A 27,232-nucleotide genomic window follows, 5' to 3' on the forward strand; every position below is an offset into this window, starting at 1 on the left:
TTCATGACGCGCGATAAGGAACTTCGTTCCAATTAATTTCAAGCATGTTTGTAAAACAATAAGTGGCTTAATTACAGATATGTATTTGATGCTTATGATTAACTAATTTCCAAAATATCTATCTATAAAGTATGGGATACTTGCATGGCTGAAAATTAAACAATGTATGCAAAATTTTATTAACTACTTATAAGTATCACAATTATCGCTTTGGGGTTGCATTTTTAATACAAATAAATCACTAGAGACTCAAAATTAAACGAGGTTTAACATTCTTAATTTTAACATCGACATTAAAATAATAGTTTTCGAAGTACCTAAACGATAAAAATAATATGTACAACATTAACAAATCTTTAAAAAAATTACACTTAGAGCGTGTATATAAACGGATATGTTGAATTTCTGGCAAACCAATAATTTTATCTATTACACAGATTCGAAATATACGACAAACCTTGTAAAATTCCAAATTAAATTAATTATCAAAACTTACAGTAAGTACCTACAAAATATACAATTAAAAGTATACAAAACAAAACCCAAAAACAAACAATACAATAAAACAATTAAATTCAACCTTAAATTAAACCAATTAAAAACACAAGTACCCCATCGCAAATAACTTACACCTAATCAGAACCCATTGCTAACGAATTCAGAGTCATGATTGCGTCTTAGCACATTTTCGGTTAATAAATACAAGTGATAATTTATCACGTCTCTGATTGTATTAGCGAACTGAGGATTTGAAGGAGCGAAAGTGTTAACAGCATTACACTCAACGTGGCTGCCTCGCCCGAACTTCGCACTGAAACAAACAAGCCCAGTTATTATTCAACTTAATGGAAGGACTTTTGTAATGATAACTGTGAATAAGACGGGGGAATTGCGTTAAGTATTTAAGAATGTTTTTATGTTCATCTCTTTGCTCTAATTACACATAATTAATGAATATTAAAAAGTTCGTTATAGCGTGTTATTTTCGTTGGAACGAGCGTGGTATATTATGCGAGGTGTAATGCTTTTTGTTAGAATAAGTTGCTTATTTTTTGTTGACGCCTGTTCCTTTGATTTATGTGGCAAGATAGGTTTGGAATTATAGTATATATTATATTATTTCACAGGGTGTAATAATATAATATGTACAACAGTACTTTTGATCAACTAAATCTGTTAACTCCGAGTTGAACTTTTTCATATTTTACAGAAACTTTCAAGTTTTAAATGTTATTACCCTATGTACGTTTGTATTTAATTTTAATTTATTACACATTCAACGTATGTTTTTTGCTCACGCATATGTTTTTTTAATAATTTTGTTACGATATTAATAAAAATAACAACTCAAAGTTATCTTCGTAAGGAGGTAACATACTCTCAATACGGTAACGAACTTGCTACGTAATTAATCCAAACTAGATGAGTCTTAGAATCCATATATGTTGATAATAATAGTTTAAAAAAACTAAAAAACACGCTTTTTATAGAAAACCGAATTAAAAAATAGAAAATTTTATCAAATTAGTGTACTGTTATCGGTCCTCAATAAATCTACAAAGTTTGAACGAAATCTGGCCGTTTAAAGTGGGTCAAAATCGCGCCCAAAGAAGTCGGTTACAAACAAACATACAGGTGAAGCTAATATAAAGCGTGTAATAATAAACTGCAGTCAATCATTGAGTCTGTAATTAATTAAATTCTACATAAATAGTTTACTTACACTAAGTTAGTATTTAAAATTCTTTGTAATATTTTATTTATTTAATTACTAGTTACTCTATTGAGTCTTTTGACTTAAAACATTGATGATGTATCAAAAGTTTCGTGCCGCCATTATTAGATTTTTGTTACATGCATCACGATTGTTTATTAGGATATTAAAAGTATTCGACAACGATATTTAAAACCCCTTTTTCAATATGAATTTTCGAAATCAAAGCTATTTAAAAATATATTAAGTTTACATTTTAAAGAGATTTAAAATGAAAACAATTTAAAAGTACGGGTGGCGCCGTGTGCGGATACTAGTCTGACATAATTAATTTTGCAGCCACTAGAACTAACTAGCAACCCGAATGCGATCATGCATGCATTCCGGTTATTTATAGGAGGTATATATTAAATTTGGACTGAATTTACAGTGAATTATTTGTATAATTTATATTTAGGTATATAGACAAGAAAATAATAAATTGTTATAACTAAGTTGGTTATAATTTAAATAAAGGTTTAATTTTAGGACATGTTTCACTGCATAGTATAAAACAAAATTGCTTGCCGCTGTCTGTCTGTCCTTATAATATGTATATTGAAAAGTACGCTACAAAATTTGATGCGTTTTCTTCAAAGGTTAGAGTGATTCTCGAGGAACGTTTAAGTTCGATATAATTTGATAAGTTTAGATAAAGCGGACGAAGCCGCGAGCGGAAAGCTAGTTTCTTATAAAAAAATATGACGATTGCTACAATTGTGTATTAAATAACCTAGACGATTTATAAAAGATACTATTAAATATTTGATATTCATTTCCACATAAAAGCATAAGTTAACCATCAATATACCTAATAGATCTACGCTTTTCATTTTTCTATTCAACGTTTAATACGAAATTGAATGCAGTGGCTTGAATGTATAATCTCCCACGGCGAAGGAATATAAATTATACAGTCAATTTAGGAATTCATTCCGTAGAAATAGCAAAGGGAATTATTAGCGTTGATTAAATGTAATATCATGGCCGTTTCACAATTGAAAATATCGCAGCCCCAATTTAGAGAGGGCAGCGAAGTATATTCGGTGTTGGCCGAGTTAGTCTTTGATATAACTGAATTAAGATTTGCTTTTTATCTGTTCAAATATTTATCGTGATTAAATGTATAGTAAAAAAAAAAAAAGTAATTATATATGCATTAAATTATAAAAGAAACAACAATATCAATGAAAATTAAATTCTATATTACAATGTTACAATGTGTCCTTAATCGGGGATTGTATAGTGTATTGCAACGGAAACTAAACAGGACAAACCTTTCTAATACGATTTCTATGTCTATTTACCTATTAAAAATGCATGAAACATAAGTAGATACTTATGGGCTTAAAACCTCTTTAACAACGGGTAACGTAGGCTTACAGAAAACAGACAGTCAATTTCATTTTGTTTTATTTTAATCACTTCTTGTCTCAAAATCCGTACACCACTTATTGCCACATTTTTTACATTTATAGGTACTTACAATTTTATAATTGTTCACATGAAGTCTCTAATACGCTATTCTCCTGCACAAGTTCTGACCTCTTGGGAATTTAGGATCTATCTTCCTGTGAGAGACTTCTTTAAATGTAGAAAATAAGCCCTCAGACAGTCAAGTAGAGAAAAAAAATGTTTGGTACCTATCGTTTAAGCGAAATAAAGAAAACAAAGTTATTTTGAATTCATAGGTCATAGTCATGTAACTAGTTAATGTAACCTACAGAAAAATATTCTATCAAATTGAAAATAATACTAAAAATACGTTGTACTGCACTTCGAAAACCGTATTTATTTTCGTTAATTAACAGATGTAACTAGTTCGAAATAAATTAGTATGAATATTTCCGCTTGCTTTCAAATAGATAAAATTTATTTTACACGAACGTTGAAAATAAATAGAAAGTTACGTCAATCGAGATTGTAAAGAGCATTTTCATTAAACTAGCGTAAAGGAAAACGATCATATTAATTTACTAATTACTATTAGTGTAATCGTATTTAAAGTGGTATTGAGAATACTCTCCAACAGATATCGAAGTTAACTAGTTGATAACCGCGACTTTCCGCGAAGTTTTCCTATTAGCGTCTCAACCAAATGGAGTGATTTTATATCGTCATTATTAGAATAGCAATTGACTGTGGAACAGAGGCGGCTCGCCCTAAGGAGCGCTGGTGCAGTGAACTCCCATAAATAATTATAATAAAATCATACTCCTTAATTTAATTATTAACAATAATTATTACTATTTAAAATCAATCGAAATCTTTAAAACTACTGTTAATACCAATGAATATATCCATCATTCCATCATCCCATACACCTGTATAATATCTACTGTATTATGTAACGCGCGAAGCGGAGCGCTCACGATTGCGCTCCAATGAAAAAAGATTTAGTACATTTCCTAATACGAAATCCAATAGGAGTGAAAGAGAGGGTTTTGCCAGAGCCCTGCGCGTGAAACTATAGATTTTCTATGGAAAAGTAGCAAAATTCGGAGCGCCGCACCCACAAACGTTGCCGGTTCGTTTTTACCGCCCGGCAGGATAGCGATTGCGCGCGCGGCGTGACGTTGCCAATTGCCACTTCTATAATATAAACAAACACTCGAGTCAACTTCAATGCACGCGCGCGATTCATGCAATTTTCTAATTAAAATTATAAAATACGTGTTGAAATAGCCTGTAGTTATCAGTATTACTTGTGAGTGTTAAAATGAACAATAATTATAATGTGGCGTTCATTATAAAGTGTGATAAAACGTTACAAATTCGGCTTGAATGTAAAGCTAAGGGACCGCCACGGCCTGAACTTGATCTTACGCAAAAATGTACGACAAAAACGAAAACATATTATACGCGTGTGTTTAAATCTGAACAATATGTGAAAACACCGTGGTTGTGTGGTTGTGATGAAAGCAACAAACTATTTTGTTTTCCGTGTCTTTTATTTAAAGCGGGCGCGGCCGGCGGAGGTGAGAGTGCTTGGACTGAAACGGGCGTTGACGACTTAGCTCATCTTTCAATCAAGATGAAAAAACATTCACAATCTCGGTACCATTTGTTGAATGAACTGCAATTGGCGTCTATCGGTCTTGTCGCTTTAAGTTATAGATATTTTTGCACACCAAAAAGAAAGACGTATCACGTATGCATCATTCAATTAATTTTTTTGATAAATTGTACTGCTTTACACCATGTATTTTCAGTGTTTTATTTCAAGTGAACACCCATAAAATTTTGTCACGAGCCGCCTCTGCTCTGGAATAGACAATGTTTGTACTATACATATATATAAATGTTTTATAACTATTTTTTGGGTATTAGATTTAAGCTGTGTACTTTAGAAGCTTTCTTTTAATAACAACTCTACATAATATTTTGATTAATTGTAACAGTAGGTATACATAAGCAGTCTGTCATGTGCAATTATACTATTGATTTTGATATAATAAGGCAACGTCATGAAAATGAGATGATTCAGATTGGGTACACCGTATACATAATAATTATTATAAGAAAACGAAAGTTGTAGTGAGAAAGATGTCTAGACACAGGCATAGAATTTGATTTTATTGTGATCTACTTACCTGATAAGATCCTTGATCCTGATCCTGATCCTTTCGACATTATAGAGTTATAGATGTACTAAATCAGTGTAACAGTAGTCTCCTCCGACAGAATCACGTGTATGTTTATTGTTATAGTACAAAATACCTTAGAGTTTAGACTTTGTTTATAAACAAAAAGATGCGTCGATTTTCTTGTTGATAAAATTACCCGATTAATGTACGACACCTAATTTTAACTTTTATTCATTAAACCCACAGTTAACTTCGCTTACCTAATAACATAGCTTCTTTACTATCAGCCAGCTGGCTGTTGCCGATCACGGCTTCGCTGCCCTCCCGCCAGCCTGGCGCGACGCGGGCTATGCAGCGGACCTGCATCGTCCGGCCGGTTGGCACGCGCAGCCCTAGCGCGGTTGACAACAGCCCATGAGCGTGTTGTATTGGTGGGTAGTGGACTAGTAACTCGGGGTCAGTTACCTGAATAAAGGGATACGTTAAGTAAAAATAATCTTTAAAAATATACTCCATGTATCTGACTCATGGCTTTCTTACTATACATATAAGGCTGTTGAATTTATTAATAAACTATTCGTGTGAATATATAAATTTTACCTTAAAATAAAATTTGTATTATGTTTCCTAAGACGTCCGTAGTCCATTATGAGAGAGTACATCGCCTTTTTCCCCGTGAAGTCGCTAGATGGTGCTAGTTTTAAGCCCGTCACGTGGTACCGCCGCCAGCGCCGCGAGTGGTGGGAGACAAAACTCACCACAGTCCCAGCAAGCCACCAGAAATATTCTCATTGTTCGTCTCATAAATGATACGGAATGAATGGTGCAAAAATAACACCAGGAAGACCTTATCTGGACTACGGACGTCTTAGGAAACATAATACAAATTTTATTTTAAGGTAAAATTTATATATTATGTGTTCCGTTTGACGTCCGTAGTCCATTATGAGAGAATTGTTTGTTATCTCCTGGTGGCTTGATAAATAAGATGCAACAATGTGATAGAGTAATGCCCCAAAAAGCTTATATACATCCTATAAACAAAGTATATAATGTATAAAATCATGACTTTGATAATTATTGAAAGTTTGTCTCAATACCATGCATAAAATACATCCATAAATATACTACAAGTATATGATATATCTTGTCAACATTTTAATCAGTATAATATGCACTTAAACCTGAGTAGGCTGAAAAATCTCGATTGTGATTACTAATGACTGCTATTTTGATTAGTATTAGATACACTACGACAATAATATAATAATAATTCCACCCTGTGGCGGAAAGACGGGGGTTCGAATCCCACCTTGTGATCGAATTTATTATATTCTTTAAAAATTTATAAGAAAATAATAATGTTTATAAACATATCTAGATATAACTAGATATTTCTCCAAATAGATTGATGATGCTACTACATATAACTATGTAACATTACCCAGATTTCAAACTCGACTCTAAAAGAGCTCACTTTACCCTGCCACCAATGATAGCCGCTGTAGCTGGTCTCACCGGATGCTGTGTATTAATAAACTGATTAGTCAGAGAACCTCTTATGGATTGGAAAATGCGCTTGAAACTGGATTCATATTTACATAATATGTGACAATAACTTAGCTAACTTGCGGAATGCGAGGTAAACGCGTCTTCACTCTCGACCCATTGTTTTGAATTGCAATGTAAACAGGAATAAATAGAGAACACGTCCAAAAGCTAATAACAGTATAGTATAGTAGCTGCGCGTTAATAAATGCAAACAATTTTTTATTAATTTTATAAATCACATAGTTAAATAATTATTTTTATTATGCTGATTTATTTTAAAAATATCTCGATAAGAGTTTTTGAATAACCTTCCTTGCCTTCCGGATTTGTAATTTTGAAAGATTTGTTCTAGCTAAGGAAATACCCTAAGGTAATGTTTGCTTAAATGATCAGATGAAATTTTAATATTATTTATTTTAATACAAACCGACTGATTTTATGTATAAGAATAGTGTACTAAACCGTCAGTTATACATAATTTAGCTAAGTATTTAGCATCCTTTTATAGCCTGGTCAGTGGCCACCAGCAGTCTATGTATGTTTATTTTTAAGCTGTCCATCAAGGTGTACAACAGGTTGACCTATTCAAAATGAGCCATACTTTCAGCTGTAGGTTCTGTATTTGCTTTGGAGCTGAACCTGTGCGTGTTTGTCAGTGAACGATTGAGAGGACTTATCCTGATAGTAGCACGCCTCTTGAGGTCTGGGTGCAAAGAGGGTTTCTTCCACTTGGGTACTATTATAATGAACTCGAGGCAATAGAGCCGGTTGTTTAAGACTGTCTTCTTACTTGAAATAACGTAAGCTGTTTGAGCTGTGATTAAAATTTATTTGTAGAATTCGGCTTCCTAGCTGTACAGCCCTAGAAGGTTGTGAAGTGTTAAAACATTCAAACTAATAACTCTTGTCAAAGAGATTTCGTTCTGCCTTTGAATAAAATTTTTTCTTACTACCTCGACAGTCAAGATTAGGAAAGCTATTACTGCAAACATTTCAATGGCACTGGGTCCAAGGTCCTTTCATTCACTGCCAAGACTATCCTGTGAATTGGGTACGGCTGGTAGATATTATACTTGTTTTTTCACTTACTTGCTTTTAAAAGATGTTTTTGAACTAGATCTTTAACAAGAGCGGCAGTTCATTCTTCCCCGGAGGGAGACTCTGATGAATGTTTCAAAATAAAAGGCCTGAGAGGCGTTCCTGTACCGCTGCAGCGTGCTGCGCCACTGCATCCATCCCCGGAGGGTGATGGAGGTTGCAAAAATAATAATAAGCCCGTGGGGCGTTCGTGTAGCGCTGCAGCGTGTTCCAGTGCATCCTTACCCGGAGGGTGATAGAGGTTGCAAAAGTGATAAGCCTGTGAGGCGTTTCTGTAGCGCTGCAGCGTGCGCCAGTGCATCCTTCCCCGGAGGGTGATGAAGGTTGCAAAGGTAATAAGCCCCGAGAGGCGTTCCCTTGGCGCTATAGCATGAGGCAGTGCATCCTTCCCCGGAGGGTGATGAAGGTTGCAAAGTTGAGAAACCCTAAGAGGTGGTATGCCTGCTTGAGGGACCAACTGCCTGCTATTAAGCCTGTTATTAGGCACTGACGTCTGACACTTTCAATTTAATTTCCATCGCCAATTTCAAATTTGCTTCCGTGCTCCAAACCATTCGTAGAAAATCTTAGCAACGCACGGGTGTCAGAATAGATTCTATCGGATTGATATTCCAAAGTAGGTTAGAGACGAACTTTATTTCGAATTGAATTGAGTTGAATTGCAATTCCAAAGTCTCTGCAAGCCAATCAATTGACGATTTGTGCGGAATAATGAAACAATATAACATAATATGTAAATTTTTCACATTTCTTGCAAAATAAATCATTTCATTTCATTTCATTTCGTTTCAATGTGGTGTACATGCTGTTCTGGTGAACGCAAATCATTGCCCATGTAAATCACCAAGTAAGGGCCACAGTCCCTTCGTTCTTCAAACATTCTTTGAGCTGACGCTAGCCCGAAGGGCTGATACGTTATCTTAAGTAATTGACCTTCGTTTATGATGTATGTATTTATAATTATAATATCGATATGGTATACAATAGTGATACAAGGATATAGGAGGCGTCGATACGTACGGGTAGTCGATAGCCTCGCAAATACAAAAATTTATGATTTTATGTTGAGTATGTCATGTCACAGTTAACAGTGGGTGTGAAATTGAAAATTACTCTGTATTTGCAGAACTTGCTTTTCTTAATTATGAAAAGGGGTGATTAACAATAGTCATGGTGTTCGTTTGACGAAGCCCTGATTTTCAATAGTGACTTGAATCTTCAAAGACATAAAATATGATGTCAGAGTTAAAGAATAAATAAGTATTATTACCTCTTAAGTGAAAACTATGGCTGGTTTTCGAATTACATGGTATTCGAGGGTGACGAGATTAATTTGAGCTTTTATTTGTTGAAAATGTCCCCCCCCCCCTTTTTATTCTTTTGGTGTTTCTTTTTGTATTCATGAAATGATTTAAAACGACTTAAAAAGTCGATCTTAACGGTTATTGAATGTACTGGTAAAAACTGATTGTGACGAGTTTTAAACCAACTTATCAAATCCGCCTATCTGCATATGCTACTAATCATGTTAGTAAGTTAAAAATTCTTTCCACAGCGGGAGGAATTTTATATGACTTTAAACTTATCAATAATCCCCTTCAAAGCATCTCTATTAATTGTTAAGTTTATTTGTATAGAGAATAGAAGTCGCATTTAAATTTAGCAGTAATTAGGCACAGAGTCGCGGACTAATTTAATGCGTCAGGCAAAAATTATTGATAAATTTGTAAGAATTCGTAATAATTTACCTATTTCTATTGTGCTTACAAGATATAGGCAACTACATTCTACTTGATTCGACTCGTATCGGATGAATTTTCTAATCTAACGAGATTAAGAATTCGTTTTTGATATTTACCCTCAATTCGGAAAAGGAAGGCACAATTCACATACATTTAGAATGTCCGCGTAGCGAATACGATTCAAGGAGGAATAAAATCAAAAGATCAAAACACGTTTCGAATCTGCTTTCGGTAATTAATATACTATCTTAAAACCGATATTTGTGAAAATAGGTTATCTAACGCGTAACATCCAGTAATAACCATTAACGTTGAAAGATTTGTATTGAAATCATCGTAAATTACGTATAATGTATTAATAACATGACTCACCGTGTTGAGACAAAATCCCAAACCTGCACACGAGCGGCTGAACGCGCGCTGGCGGCGCCATACACGCTGCGGCGGCTCCTCGTCGTCTCTGGACCCCGAACAAGAAGAACTCAGCTCGGAACACGTAGAAAACGCGCTGTTAAGACGCTCGATACGATTCGGTAGGCCCTTGGCCTGTGCTATAGACTTATGGTCGCGATGCCACGCTCGTGGTTGCAGATTTATACTTCAAATAAATCCGATTTTCGTTATTCGTTAGAAATAACGATAACGCAGGTAACACTTGAATATTCATTTCACTATGAAACGTAACGGACTTAAATAAAAACTATTTAAAAAGAAAAAACTGAACTTTCTACTTCAATCTCGAAAGTTCGTATAAAATTATTATTTAAATTTAAATTAAATATGTAATTTAAAATACAGTATTTTAAAATTACATATAATCTAACGACTTGCGTACGGTTTGAAAAACGACGCAACAATGAGAATATTTCTGGTGGCTTGCTGGGACTGTGGTGAGTTTTGTCTCCCACCACTCGCGGCGCTGGCGGCGGTACCACGTGACGGGCTTAAAACTAGCACCATCTAGCGACTTCACGGGGAAAAAGGCGATGTACTCTCTCATAATGGACTACGGACGTCAAACGGAACACATAATACTAAGTTTATTTGAATTCATTTTCAGCGTTTTTAAGTAAAAAATATGAAAATGTATATCTAGTTAAACTCTTATAATATTAAAGGGTTACGTAAACTTAAATTTTGATATTTATGTGCAGAAAATTGTGAAAGAATGTAAATTGTTTGCTATTATTGGACACTTAAATGTTTGACGAAGCGATTAAAATGAGCTTTTCTCTTAAATTTCAGTCTTTACTGACATCTGAAATCTGACTTTGAATAGGGTTATTAATTAAAGCAAACACGACCTTTAAACTTTAACGATATTATTATTTATATAAGTTTTAAACTTCTAGAATTTTATAGTATAAATCTTGAGTATCTTAAATATTTAAAATCTGAACAAAACATAAATGAATTCATACTAAGTAAAAGATAATTGCAAGCCTTCGATTACAAACATGTTGTAAAATACTTCTTGGATTCTAACTTTTGCTGAGTTCTCTTCCTACATTTAAAGAATAGTATCAAAAGCATGTTACTAAGAATTTATAAGATATTTACTCGAACATTTTGTATTTCATTTTAACCGCTAGTTTACGATACTTTGTTGTAAAGTATTGTATTTCTCACCAACCTCATTGTTTTATTTATCTGGTTTCATACTGGATATACTCGGGCTTAAATTTATTGAGAAACTTTGAACGTATCGATTCAATCTTCATATCATGATTATTTTATCGTCAATAACATATTATTACTGACAATATTTTGTATAACGATTAGTATATGGTCGATAGTAGAGACTAGAGAAACATTAAATAAGGTATATTACGAAATATGAATTATTACTTTACTAATAGAGGTCTAACTACAAGTCCAAGTAATATTAATATCAAATACTAGCTGCGCTTCGCGGTTTCACCCGCGTGGCTCCGCTCCTGTTGGTCTTAGCGTAATGATATAATATAGCCTTTCCTCGATAAATGGGCTATCTAACCCCGAAAGAAATTTTCAAATCGGACCAGTAGTTCCTGAGATTAGTGCGTTCAAATCTACAAACAAACTCTTCAGCTTTATAATATTAGTATAGATGAAGAATCTAAAATCTATTTCGTCTCTAGTGTCTCACACTTAATCGTATGGATTTCTAAAATATTACTTATTATTACAATGAAGATACTAAATTTTAGGTTAAACGTAATAATCATCTTTATTTACCTTCTCACCATCTATGTCCCAACTAAGTACTGCGGCGGGGTATGATCGCCCCGACGTACAGTTCAGAAATAATGAGTCACCTCTTCTATTTTCTAGTTCATTACCAGTTATTCTTGGACCCTCACGTGGTAGATCTGTAACAACACAATTATATTAGAATATATATTCAGTTTATATGATGCTTAGTGTTTTATTTTAACTTTTAAGCATCGTGTAGAGTTGACTGATTTCAAACGCGCAGAGCTCTATAGACTCTAAAAGCTTTTTTATACGACACTTTTCTACGTTCGTACAAAGTTCACTTATTTCTTGTTCAATGCTTCCACACACTTTACTGTTATAAGTGATGATTGATATCGATTATTTGTTTTATTAGAAATTAATAGAGAGTCGTGGTTATTGTCAAAGCTAAGCTTTGTCTCTAGGTTTATTTTAAATATTTTAAATATTTTAAATGAGTAGTACTGCATGCATACAATAACATATATTTACTTTAGGTAATTCATCGCTCTACATTCACAAGACTAAACAGACAAATAATAATAATGAAAATTACAAACGCCATAAATAAATTTAGCAATACAATTTGCATAGCAATGCCAGTAATATACTATTTTACCGGATTGAATTGATAAATGAGTTACCAGCAATGAAATCATTGTCAAAATAACACATCGCGCATCCATTAATATGCCGCAATATACATCATTACATTATATATGTGTTTTCAACTAAAATAATTGGTTTTGAGTGTTCTGGTAAAGCCTATTGTGTGGGCTATTGGGCAATAAAACCGATTGATGTATGTGCTTTAGACAAATTCATTATTAAGTACGATACATAAATTACCTATTGAAGTGAAAGAAAGAAAGAAAGAAAGAAAGAAAGAAAGAATGAAGAGGATCATAAGTAATGAATTGATGATCTAGCCGATTTACTGAAGCTTTATTATGGTTAATTCGTTAAATTATTTAACGAATGCAGTGCTGTTCATTTCAATAATTTATTGATTGCAATCTATACAGATGTTTATTATTAAACAAATGGGTATATCAGGTTATAAGGGTATACTGTAATGAAGAGTCAAGAAGGTGGAAATCACTCTGAATTTACCCAATAAGTACGCAGTAATTACTCAATAAATTAATACCTAAGCCTAAAAACGTCAGTAACAAGCAACGAGCCATAATTAGAATATAAACTACAAAAACAACACTGTTTTTATAACCGAAGCAGCAAAACACTCCAACAAAATTTCATCTAAGTCGGAACTAACATCCAGGTATTTTAATCTGGCCGACCGATGTAGTTTAAATGAAATTGAAAACTTTTATAAGAATTGCGGGGACTTACAAATAACTTCCATTCTTCCCTCGTCGGCTGCAGATGCGAAACTAGGCGCTTCCGCTGACACTTCACATCTGTATATGCCTGATGTTTTGAGCGTCACTTGGTGGAGCAACACCTTCTTCATGTCTGATTTTGATAGCTGCAACAATTTTAAGCGTTATTCCTACTACACTATTACCACAGATTATTCTACACCTTTTACTATAAGTCTCTACTAGCTTTCTGAACTATTATAATACTATATCGTTTACAAAAGGACTCTAAATAACTAGCTTTTTGGTCTTATTAACGCTATTGTGACCATAGTCAAAGCAAATGTGAGTTTACATGCGTTCAACTTGTATTGTAAGGATGGAGTAGGTAAGTAGATCAAAAAATCTTTAAACATGTTTGATTCATTATTTTAGGTTAAAACCATGAGTTAATATCAAATTGAGTTCTGATAGCGCAATTTGTGATGCATAGGTACCATACATTTAGTTTTATTTCTGAAAATTACTCCCATTTATTTAGGCTGGGTGTAAAAATAAAATTATTCTATTCATAAACCTACATAATATTGGTCATTGAAATACCTAAAACTTAATAACGATTTGTTGACGAACCGTTCTGTCATTCTCCACGACAGTCTAATTGAGGCTTTGATTTGTTATCAACTGACGACAGTTAACTTGTCGCTATGACTGTTTACTCAGAAAGTTTGGATATCGATTATACAATATAGAAGCACCGAAATATACGCACTGTGAATAGTCCAGTACGTTAGAAGTTTTATATAATTGAGTATAGGTAAAAGGGTTGTCAGTTAGAAGATGTTTTAATAGTATATTTTATTGAAGTAATTTTTTTAAGGACATTGTGGAGCCCAGACACAGCTAGAAGGCGTCGCGGCAGGCCGAAGAAAAGATGGCGGGATGAACTGGACCAATTTAATAGAGACTGGTCTACAATAGCACAAGATCGTGATTCATGGAAGCGCTTTGGGGAAGCCTTTGCCCAGCATTGGGACACAACAGGCTTATACAATACAACAATACAATTTTTATAAATATTAAAGCCTTATTTAATTAATGATTACTTAACATTGAATATAAAAAATAATGCATTCGTAGATATTATTAGATTTACCTATACTTAACTATTCACTGAAAGTCAATTAATATCCGATGAAGTTTAATTATTTCCTAATACAGTTTGTTACTAAGTTAATTTTATATGAATCTGATACACGTTCAAATTGGTCAATTAAGCATTTATCTAAACAATACATTTTATATAACATGCCTACTAATTACATAACATTACCTACAATTACTATTAGGTAGTTTTAAATTACTAAAATCGAACAATTTTAATTAAATAAAGCATTTTGGAAAATAAAATGATAATGTAAAATATTGTTTTTAATTAAAATACTTTTACTATTTTAACGTGAAATAAAATTCCAAATATTAACTGAAGCATTATTAAATTTTATATTATGTTCCAGTAAAAATATTTTAACGTTAACATCAATAAAATTTTGTCCTATCATTAAATATTTTCAGACATTATTTTGATAGAAAGGAAATGAAAGAAGCGACTAGAATTTTATCATTAAGTTAATAACATCGACCGAACATTGAAATATTCATTTTTATAATGTACAAAGTGAGTGCTTTCGTTCGTCCCATTTGCTTTACAAATATTGATCAGTTTGTTTGAAATAATAATCTACACTAATATTATAGAGTTGATTTGTTTGTTTGCTTGAACGCGCTAATATCAGAAACCACGTGTCCGATTTGAAAAATTACACTGTTAGACAGTCCATTTATCGAAACATATAATCACGCTAAGACCAATATTATAGGAGTAGAGAGCGAGTAAAACTGCAGGGCACAGCTAATTAAACCTTAAATGTAAATTAAACAAAATGTCGCACGCAAAAGTTAGAATAATATAAACAAAAGTTTAATCATAATAATATAATGGATGCAAATTTACGTTTCACACTCTAAATATTTGTCTTTGTTTAATTATAAGGATAATAAATAACAATAATTAGAAAAGCTATCTTTTGATCTACATTATAAAATACTCGTATAAATAAATAACTGTCACATAATTAGATGTCCATTTTACTTTTCTTCTTAGAACGACATAATTATTATACGTAGATTTAAATGACAATACTATTTTTTAAATATTTATGCTCTTTAAATATAGTAAAGACATGTTATAAATTTAATCAATGACTTTTTATCAATTAATTTACGTATTCATGTGGATTTATTATTCGTAAATTAGATACTAATTTGATAACAAAAATATTCAATACTAATTGTACAAAAGACACAAGCATTTGCGAAAATCCTCATACAAGTATTGTATTAATTAATCCATCAGATCATAAGTTAAATATATAATACTCACGTCAACCTTAATCCCCTCGACTTTATAAGCGAGTTTGGGCGGATCAAACTTCGGCATGTACCTGTAGAACTCTTCATTGTCTCTGTACCATTTGACTGAATATAATTTGTCTTCACCTAACTCGAAATTACATTCCAACTGGGCCGGTTGACCCCTCACGCGGTATGACGGGACCGTCACACGGACCACTTTTAGAAGTAGAGAATCTGAAACAATTAATAACATTATTGGTAGCTTTTTATCACAGAAGTTTGTATGGTAGTTGGTAATATAGTTAGTTATCCATGGCTTGTCGACAAGTTTCTTTGTATCTTTATATTATTAGGAATTCATAACCATAGTCTTTCGTAGTTCATGGAAATGTCGCTAAAGTAAATTAGAGAAAAAAATGATTCAAATACATTTCAATCTGTGTAAATTTGCAGTGACAGATGTTGTACCCATTTATATGTATATAGGCTGATAAATATTTTCATCTATCCTATTTTTTAAATCCATATATTTTTTAATCAATTTCTCTAAAAATTGCGCCTATTTTTTTTATAAATTTGATAAAATATATAAAGCTACATTCTGCAATTATTTACAAAGAGAAATATAACAATCAAAAGAAAGACTGACAAATGTAAACGACATAATATTCCAACATGGTTTATGTACTACTAGAGGTCCGCCCCGGCTTCGCCCGTGGTACATAATTATTTTGCAATAAAAGGTAGCCTATGTCCTTTCTCGGGTATCGAAATATCTCCATACCAAATTTCATGCAAATTGGTTTAGTAGTTTAGGCGTGATTGAGTAACAGACAGAGAGACAGAGTTACTTTCGCATTTATAATATTAGTATGGATTAGATAAGTTGAAAAGCCACATATATATAATATATTTCTGCACAATTTACGCAAGAAACATTAAATACAATTTGAAAGATATCTGTATAAGCAATTTATTCGTTAAACGAAGATAAAACTGTCGAACAATTAGAAGCAAAACTTAAAAGGAGATAAGCCGCAGCAAGTTAAAGAACCATAGTTGGAACAGCAATTAGGCAGCGAACTCTTTAATAATTACCTTTAGCGGCACGACATTGTTATCTTTCTTAAGTTTTATAATTGTTTCCGATAATTCTAGATAAAGAGCTCACGCAGAAAAAACTTTACAAAATGATACAAAAATATCTTTGAGTATCCAAATTGTACAGTTGTTACAGATTAAAAGAAAACTTTGGTTTTTACTTCATCAAACCCATTTTGATTAACTCTTAAAATTTTGTACTTACTGAATTTTATAATTAATTGTCTATATTTGATACAACGAGTTCTGCTCCGTGGTTTTACCCACCGATTATAGTATAATATCGCCCCTTTCTTTCTATTTATCGTTGTTGGCTCTTTTATTTCTCGTTCGGCCCCTAAGGGTCGTAGCGTGATGTTAAATGGCCTTCGAGAAGTGGGCCATTCAGAACTTTCAGAGGTTAAGAAATAAATAAACTATTCAGCTTTATTGTATCAGTATAAATTACTAATGGCTAAGTGTTTCCTTGTGCTATATTTTTGGGAATTTTTTTTTTAATTTTAACCACCGATAATACACTGCAACAATCTGCTTGAGTTTTTGTTATAATAGTGTGTTATGGCAAACAAAATTAATTATTGTCACAATATTATAAAATTGATGGTAGAGTTTATATAGTTAGGTAATAATCATAAACTACACATTTTGCTATAGGAGAATTTAATTCGTTCAAGGTATGAAAAGTGAAGATACAACCAGCACTTATGATCTATCATTATAACATGACATAAATTGAATTTTTATTGTTACCAATTCTACTGAATTCTTACTTCAAACCCTATAAATGCAACCGTACGTATACCTACGAAGTTTATTCCTTCTACAAGTATAATATGTTGTTCGTACTAATTATAAACTAAATTAATATTGACGTATAGGTATAATTGCGGATAGGCGGTCATAAAATGTAAACATAATTATGTAAGCATTCAATTAAAGCTTTAGAAAATACAATAAATCATATACCTTACTGCAAAAATAATGGTAATTACTGCAAAAAGAAAAACCATAAACTTTCAACACAACAGTCAAGTTTCTACGCAGGAGAAATTACAGCGTATAAGTGAGTGCAAATACAGGCGCACTCTGTTCCATTATTCTCATAGTCCGATGGGACAAATCCCACGACTGGAGAGAGATCAACTCTGGTCGAGACCGATAAGGTAAGGTAACCTTATCCAAGCCACAGGAGTGGAGCACATCTTAATCCCGACTCTAGACAGCTACCGGGGTTTTATAAAGTAAAAATCAATCAAACTATGCAAGGCGAAAGCCTGATTTACACTGCACTTTGTCGCGCGTGCCCCGTCCGGGGCTCGATCAAACATTATTGCTTTTGTATGAAGTAATTCATGCGTGACCGTGGGCCGTGCCCGTGCGGGCCGTGCGGGGCCCGGACGGAGTACGGTGTTGAAATGTGTGTATGGATGTTGTGTCATTTGTTTCCCGTCCCCGGCACGGTGTAGCGTGAATGATGCTTTACAAATTCTTGCAAGTAATTGATCTATGAACAATTTATACCACAAAACGCTTCACGAAAACTTCTTAAGACTGAAGTAGAACTTGTACGCTTAATCTTTAAAGCTCAACCGTTTAGACGTTCTGATTTCGCATATTCTGTGAGGCATAAGGCACTTTAATGTCATTTAAACTTTGTAAGATTTAAAATGCACAATGTATTTGTTTAACGGTGCATTAACATCAAAACAACATAGAGCTAGAGTAAGAGCATTATTTCGTGATCTTTTAGTGTACCTAAACGAAAACTCGTATGTAGTATTGTTCAGTAGGGATTAGAACATTGTATAGAGTTGTATATAAAATATAATATTTTGCAACACACTAAATGCATTACAAATTACACTAAATAATCAAATTGTATGGGGAGGTGCGTCGCTACCTGCGCGCACTTTCATACTAGCCCATGGGTGGAGAGACAAAATAGTTGCGGAGACAAAATAGTTGCGGAGACAAAGTTGCTCGTGCGCGCTAGCTCACAAAAACAATTTGACATAGTGGGTTAATAAGCATTCTTTCGTTGGGCGTCACCGTTATAGATATTTTACATTTTTCTCAAAGTTATACAAGGAAACATAAATATAGCGAAATATTAATGATACCTATAATTGAACTCTAAAGTAAACAATCCTAATTTATGATTCCAGCGATATTTATAGAAATAAATAATTATTCAAATCATATCGTGACATATTATGGTAAATGGCTTAATCATCCTTATTTGATAGAAAAATTGAACGTTAGATTAGTGAACATATTAGGTAGTGGGTAGATACACAGAGTAATATTAAATCGTATCTCTAATATACATTGATCCAACGTTGCTATAGTAACTTTTTCTATCAGAATTGAAATCAAATCCTAATAATTCTGGTTAGCCTACATTTGTTCTCACTCCAGGGACAATAGGTACCTATTATATTATGGTCAGAAATAACTTTGAAAGATATTGCATTTTAAAATCAGATGAACGATTGCTTTATTACTTAGGATTTTTATAATGTTGCTAAAAATAAAAATAAAAAAATATTCGATCATCTAAACACAAACAATATAATAATTATATTGCATAATGTACCAGCATATTAATGTGCTTTACACTCAACAAAACGCCTAACGCTATGTGGCCGTATGTAATGAATAGTACAATATTGAAATTACTTGAAAATCAAACCTAATTAATCTAATAAGTTCATATCCAAATCAATTTCAGTGCATATTTGCAAAGCGTAAACCGCCTGAAATTGTCCATGATTATACAAAGGGGATTTATTAAATTTTGATATAGTAATTTTACCTGAATGTGCGGCGAGATGTAAATTTTCATGTAATGTTCAAATGTGATGATACTTCCAATTACGTGAAACTAATTAGTGAGAATATTCAAATAAGTGAAACACCTGCAATATCGTTTGCACATTTTCTATTACACCCAGTTTCAATTCATGCAAAACATTTACAGGAAATTTTTCATCAAATATTTCTTTTAAAAATAACGTCGGATGCTCATGCAAATTGATAAAATCAGGCAACTTATTTCTATATAGAACACTTCAGTGTATTTTCTATAAATAAGAGTCGAATTTAAGTTTTAATCTATAACATCTTTCTCTAAAATATATTTTAACATGATTTATCCGTAAAAAAATTGAACACAAGAAAACACTTGATGGATCGTTGTTGCAGTTTGCTACAAATTTGCTATTTTTGTGCAGCAAATTCGTAGCTACATATTACAGAAGATAGCAGGTTTTATTTATATTTCAAGTGTACTTAAATTTCATAAAAATATATTGCTATCATGTGAAAGTGTTTTAATATGGAATCTCTTATTGGCGTATTTATTTATGTTTTCACCGTTGATTAATAAATAATAAGTGAGACTTTCTAAGGAAACATGTATTCCAAAGTTACAATGAATCTTTTTAAGCTATTGCATAGATTCTATCGTGGGCCTTGAGCGCGGCGACCGAATGTAAAAATTCCGTAACGAAAAAACCTAACGCCCCCCACTCCAACCGGCTGCGGCACAGCGATGCTATGGAATAGCTTTACCGCGGCAGTCCTCGCGTGCAACACGTATTTTTTATTTTAGTCATAATATTATGTGGTATAAATAGATATTTATTTCATCATCCACCATTGAATTTCTACATTCACAACAGTTTAAAGTTATTCATATGAATGAGTGATTAAGCTATGCAAAATAATATAAACGTGTTCATTTTAAATCCTTTACCATTGTTCAAAATAGTTTCATACAATAACGCCTGAATTACCGCTTGTTTACCCATTTATTGGAAATTCATAAAAAGTTCTAAAGCCACTGTGGAAAGAAGATTATAAAATGAAATATAAATAAATTATTCACAGTAAGTATTAAATGAATTTAAACTAACAAAACTTCGGGATTTTTATAAATTCTATTTTTTAGTAGTTTTATCAGTATTTATTGGTCATTTTCCGTGAACAAAATTGTATAAAGCTTATATTATTTTTTACATTTTGGAATCGAATATGTAATGATAAAATAAATTGTACTTCGCAGTTAGTTTAGTTTTTATAAAATGTCTTGCAAAGACGAATGAAAATAAGACGTTTTGATCACATGTATTTAATAATATGATATTTGATACATCTCTACATAAGATATATGAGTAGCTTGTTATAGGACAGTATGACAAAGGCAACTAGAAGTTTGTCTCCGTACCAATAATGCCTAATTGCTATGTGTATATGGTATGCTATATTATTATAATAATTGACTACAATTCTATATATATCTAGTTGATAACAATTAGTGCTTCAGGAAAAAGACGTAAATTATCTTTTAAATACGAAGAGAAATGCGACTATGTACAAAAGTGCACATCTGTCTATTCATGCAGGAAATAAAGATATCATTTTATGTCAAATAAAAAGTAGACTTTACTGTTATAATTATACGGTTGAAATTCCACATTACGATATTAAGTAATGGAACCGCACAGCCGAAGCAAAAAGCATATTTTTCCAACAATATATCTAAATGACTCTAGATTCCTACTTTTTCACACAATACCGTCTAATTCTGTACTAAGGTTAAAATGAATATATTTATGTATGTAATTTTGTGAATAATTCATGAAATAACATTGAATTCTGTGAATTTATTTATATTCTAAATGACAACATACAAGTGCAACAGGAATACTATTTCTTGTAACTATTTATTGTAAACGTTATTATGATAAAATGTAAGTCAATGAGATACTTTAAAAATAATTCTAGGTCATTTTTAACAGGAACTTACAATATAATTTATATGTAATAAATAATATTAGTTATTCAGTTGTAGCCGTTCATTTTTTGGTAATCCACGAAATCAAAAAAAAGCTGGGATTTAAAGTATCTAGCTAATTTCAGTTACTTTTTTACTAGGCATACATTCATAGATATATTATACTAACTATAGGAAATATTTCCACTATAAGAGGTTATAGTACAGGATCCATCGCCCATTTTTGCAAGTGATTACTATCAAGCAAATTTTCCATAAGTAGATTTATTTTGATGAGACGACCAATAATTTCATGTACGAAACTCTCGATTGTGGTAGCTTACAGAGGTAGGTAACAAGGATAAAATTTTTTGATTTGATGGTTCTGAAATATTTATTACGCAATTTGTAGGACAATATGTCTGTTGAATTATATAAATATTAACTAAGTGAAAACAAAAAAAATCTGCTGGTTAGTAATCATTTATGATGACCTCGTTATCGATACACATTGAAAAGAGGGGACTCTTTGATCAAACCATAGATTTTGTAGGACAAATATTTTTCGAATAATTTAGATAATATATATATATCTTGAGATTGAACAAAAAAAAATCAGTTAGTAATAAATATTTGAGAACCATCAAATCAAAATATTGTATCCTTGTTACCTCTGTTAGCTTCCACAATCGAGAGTTTCGTACATGAAATTATTGGGCGTCTCATCATATAAAGCTACTCACGGAAAATTAGCTTGATAGTAATCAAGTGCAAAAATGGGCGATGGATCCTGAACTATTACAATTTTCACAATACCACAAAAATAAACAAAACACATTTATAATGTTATTGAGTAGTGACAAGACAACTTAGGCCGGGTCCACATTTGTAGCATTTCGGTGTATCGTATCTCCGTTGCGTGGCCTCGGCGCGTATCATGATCGCTAGTTTGGACGCAAGATGATACCCGTTGATGATACACACCGTATCTGATACGGCCCGATCCGCACTAACCGTGTATCATGATACACCTCGTATCTGATACGCGTATCACGATCGGTGGTATGGACGTATTTTGATACTGTATTACGATACGATATACGTGATACACCGCGAACCATCGTGTGTCGGTTTTTCCGCGATCATCAAAGAGGATACACATCGTATCGATCAAGTTTGGACGTGAATGCAATTGATACGCGATCATTGCCTGTGTTCCCGCCATTTCGTGGTTTTCGTGGAGCGTCCATTGTCGCCGATACACTGAGATGATACAGCATTTGATAAGTATGGACGCGTTTTTTTTCAAGATACGCCTTTATAATACGACATGGACAAATGAGCGTCCATATTTATGATACAAATACTCGATACGATACGACTGATCGTGATACGTCAAGATGCTACAAATGTGGACCCGGCCTAATATATTTTACAGATACCCATGTCTTGTCTTCACATGAATCTTATTAAATATTCAGTTTAATATTAAGTTCAGAATTATTGATAGCAATGTCGGCTGCGACTAATAAATTAAATACTAAATTACCTTTAATATTAGGGTAAATTTAACTATGTCGATTATTTCATGTTCTCAGTGTTAAATTTTGCATAATGAATATGATAAGACAAACATATTATTTATAAGAAGTTTATCCGTATTCCAAGCAATGGAATTTATGGTTTGTAACTTATAAAAATTGTATTAAACATAATTAATACATAAGAAACAATTCTTGTTCCTAAACCTCTGAATGAATGTCAAGATTTTCTCTAGGGATACATCTTAGGTTGTATTTTAATACAATGTATCTCAGTTCACTCAAACTTATGTATTAAGATAGAGTATCATTTTCTTACTTTTTATTAATATACTAGCGGTCCGCCCCGGCTTCGCCCGTGGTACATATGAAAAATAGATGTTGGCCGATTCTCAGACTTACCCGATATGCACAGAAAATTTCATGAGAATCGGTCTACCCGTTTCGGAGGAGTATGCAGACTAACATTGTGACACGAGAATTTTATATATAAGATTAAGATAAGATATTAGAAAATTTGCCTTCAGTGCTATGTTATTCATCTTAATCTTAATACTATTATAAAGGCGAAAGTTTGTAAGGATGTATGGATGTATGGATGTATGGATGTATGGATGTTTGGATGTTTGTTACTCTTTCACGTAAAAACTACTGAACCGATTACAATGAAATTTAGCACACATATAGAGGGTAACTTGGATTAACACATAGGATAGGTTTTATCCCGGAAATCCCACGGGAACGGGAACTATGCGGGTTTTCCTTTGAAAACGCGGGCGAAGCCGCGGGCGGAAATCTAGTTTGTTATAATTGAAATTATCTATTATGGTACCTACTACAAAAAAATACAAAAGCTGTAGCGAACGAGGTTCAGAAGAATTGGGTGAAACATTTGTGTTTAGTTCTCGATGTGTTGACATGTTGAGCCCAATATTTGTTTAAAGTTATGTTTTACTTCGCTTATTGTAATACATAAGCCACTTATATAATAATTTTAACAAGATTTTAACACCTATTTGTCAATAATATTTTTTCTTCTTCCTTGCCTTCTTGTGTAAAACTTTTTAATTTTCAAAATTGACAATGCGAAAAATAATTATCTACAACTTTAGCGTTATGCATGGCTTGTACTTTATAGCAGCTGTTAGTAGACATTATTGTCTACTTTTTATATTATTATTGTTGAATTGGTATACCTATTATACCAATAGATGTAAATAATAAAACAAGGCTGATACATATTTTTAAGCAGTTATCATTTGAAATTGGTCTGGTTTTCAAAGGTTAAAAATGTTTACAATATATTAAATATTTATTATCTAGAATACGATAGAGCTAACGATAAGTGATACTAAAACAAAAAAAAACTGTTCGTTTGTTAAATTAAATCTCTAGAATATCAGAGAATTCATATCTGATAAAAAATGAAAAATGAAAAATGAATAATTCCTTAAACTATCAATAATTATTAGCAGTCCTTAAAATATAGCTTGATCTCTGTGACAGATATCAACGAAACCAACGAAATAACTTTACAAGAGCCATGTTGATAATTGTAGTTATCATGACTTTTATTTTAATTATTTTCTTACCAGTTTTATCGTGATTGAAAAACAAACCTGTGTATTTTAATAAAATGGATATTCACACGTAAAACATACCTCGTTTGACCTACGTCACATTTAAAGGACTGCAATAATATACTATTACTAGCTCATATATAATCAATATTCATACGATTTCATCATATTGTAATACCTACCTATAGTTATACGTATATGCACGATCTTCACATTTATCATCCCAATATTCCGAAGCTTAAGCAAAATATCGCATTCATCAATGACAATGCATCCGTTATCCAAAAACCAAATTAAAAAACACGCTTGATTGACGGGCAATGACAAAAACGATACCGGCACACACCGGCACACAACCCTCCATTTATTTACGTATTAACAAAGAATACGTAATGTTTAAATATATGCTATTGATTATACATTTGTTTTATTTATATTTAAGGACAACTCGTAAGTATGTTTACACTAGGTGTTATCATATAAATAGTTACCCTATCAAATGGTTGATAAAAATTACATATTATGTGTGTATTTACTGACTAGCATAAGAAAGTTTACCATTTACTACAATCGATAAATTTAAAAGGAAAATATAGTTTAATTTCTCATACTCATAAAAAAATAATTACAATTTATTCATGAAACAGTATCACAAATATTAAAACGTTTTGGACTTTTCGTGGAAATATTGAGCTGTATTTGTAACTTTACTATGAAAACTTGCGAACTTCCACGAAAAACAATAAATGACAAATAATGTACCGAATACTTTACAAACTGTTGACTTCACGTAGCGGTTAAATTCAATAAGCCTGTTTTAATTCATACTAATTATTCGTATTGCAAAATATATTTGTTTGCACAAAAATATGTTGAACTTGTACATTTTTATTAGTCATTATTTAAATATAAAGTTTGTATACATTTTACGAGCTACGTATTATTCTACACAGACACATTCTATGTACTAAAATTAGGAATCTATTTGCTTCATTGACCAATAGGAAATATTCATTCATAATAAACATTGTAAAGAAATGCATAAAACAATGCAATTTATGCTCTGTACTCACTCTTCACTTCTTTCTTCTGCACGTGTGTATATCACTTGCGAGCAGAATTTCATAAGTAAACTTGAAAATATAAGAGACTGAGAGCTCAGACTCTACAATTATTAAATTCCTTATAATACATCTCACGTATTTATTAATTGAACAAGCAAGATGTTTCTTTCAGTAAAATTTGAAAAAAAAATAACATGAACCAAAAACGAGTGGTGCTATAAAATCCAACTTTTTTCCATCAGTAAATAAATTATCGTAGATTGGGGTCGTTTGTATTAATACACATATTTGTTCTTGAGCCCCTGGTATACTATTGTTGAAATGTCCTCGATTTCTGTTGAATAGGTTGTCAAATAAATATTAAAATATTATGTGTTTTAAGAAAACACATATAGAAAAAATTTTATTAGAAAAGATACGCAGGGTTGAAACAATTTCGTATCTTTCAGGAAAATAAGAGAGAGTCACGCGTTATTTGTTAAATGAGAAACGTATCAATTATCATGTTATATTTGGAAAAATAATTGCTTTAAAATGAAAGATGAATCGTGTAATTGAATGAAAGAATCAGAGCAACGTTTCACTCTCATGTGGGTCAAATGCTTTACACTAATGGTATATTGTTATTTTTGTCGTATGTATTAGTTTACTTATAAGGAAAACTGGAATAAAATAAAATTATCAGAAAACATACTATAGGTAACTTGACTTTTCATGCACATAGAGCTAACAAAAGTTGTATTGGCTGTTCTGGTTTTTATAAGCTCATAATAATATAGTAAATGGTATTGAGATAAAGTAAAGAACAAAAATATTTTTTTAATAATTATTATTCTACAGCGCTTTGTTACGCAATAAAGTCATTTTTATTAAATAAGGTAGTTATCGTAAAAATCTCTAAACAATAACAATTGTTAATTAATTGTTAAAATTTTGTTTAAAAACACTTGAAAAAGTTCAGTGGCGCCCAACGTTGCCCTACTAAAATGTACAAAATTATAATAATCTTACCTTTAACAAGTAAGCTCAGAAATATTAAAACGATATACATCCTTAAGTATTGTTCACTTTCAAATCACATATCACAAAACTTTTGTCATGCACAGTTCACGCGTGTTTATGTAACTTATTATACGAACACGTTTTGTATTGTCCTAGAGCGCTCAATGCACACGTCTTTTGCCATGGAGCGCGCGCGGTCGACTAAACGGCGACGGTTGGATTTGGCCGCCCACCCCCCCTTGTCGAGGTCACAAAGGCCTTTTTATATTTTCATGATCTTACAGCGTAAGTCGACAAAGTTTACGTTTGATCAAATCCGTCACAGCTCATGTACTATGTCATTCGCGACACCTTGCTGCAATTTGCATCGGTCCAGATGGTTCGTAGCCATTTCGTAGCGCTTTCTTTAAGCCCGTAGACCCAGTTCTTTATGAAAAAGTTGGGGAAAATCGAGCTGAAATAAAACAATATTAGTTTTTTAT

At 32.3% G+C, this 27,232-nt stretch overlaps 1 protein-coding gene across 1 annotated transcript; it reads right to left on the reverse strand.

Annotated features, from left to right (window-relative positions):
- Positions 1–26,902, reverse strand: LOC149904718 (uncharacterized). Its single transcript, XM_090107335.1, has 6 exons — positions 26,760–26,902; positions 15,714–15,919; positions 13,302–13,437; positions 11,949–12,082; positions 5,601–5,805; positions 1–811 (listed from the first exon to the last, which is right to left on the reverse strand). Exons 1-6 carry the CDS (start codon positions 26,797–26,799, stop codon positions 717–719), a joined length of 816 nt encoding a protein of 271 aa, XP_089963461.1. The 5' UTR covers positions 26,800–26,902; the 3' UTR covers positions 1–716.
- Between the last annotated feature and the right edge of the window lie 330 nt (positions 26,903–27,232).

The sequence above is a fragment of the Colias eurytheme genome, chromosome 11 (genome assembly GCF_061535395.1).
Source record: "Colias eurytheme isolate Ceu_HAF_F1 chromosome 11, ilColEury1 Martin Lab GWU primary, whole genome shotgun sequence".
Taxonomy (NCBI): Eukaryota; Metazoa; Arthropoda; class Insecta; order Lepidoptera; family Pieridae; genus Colias; species Colias eurytheme.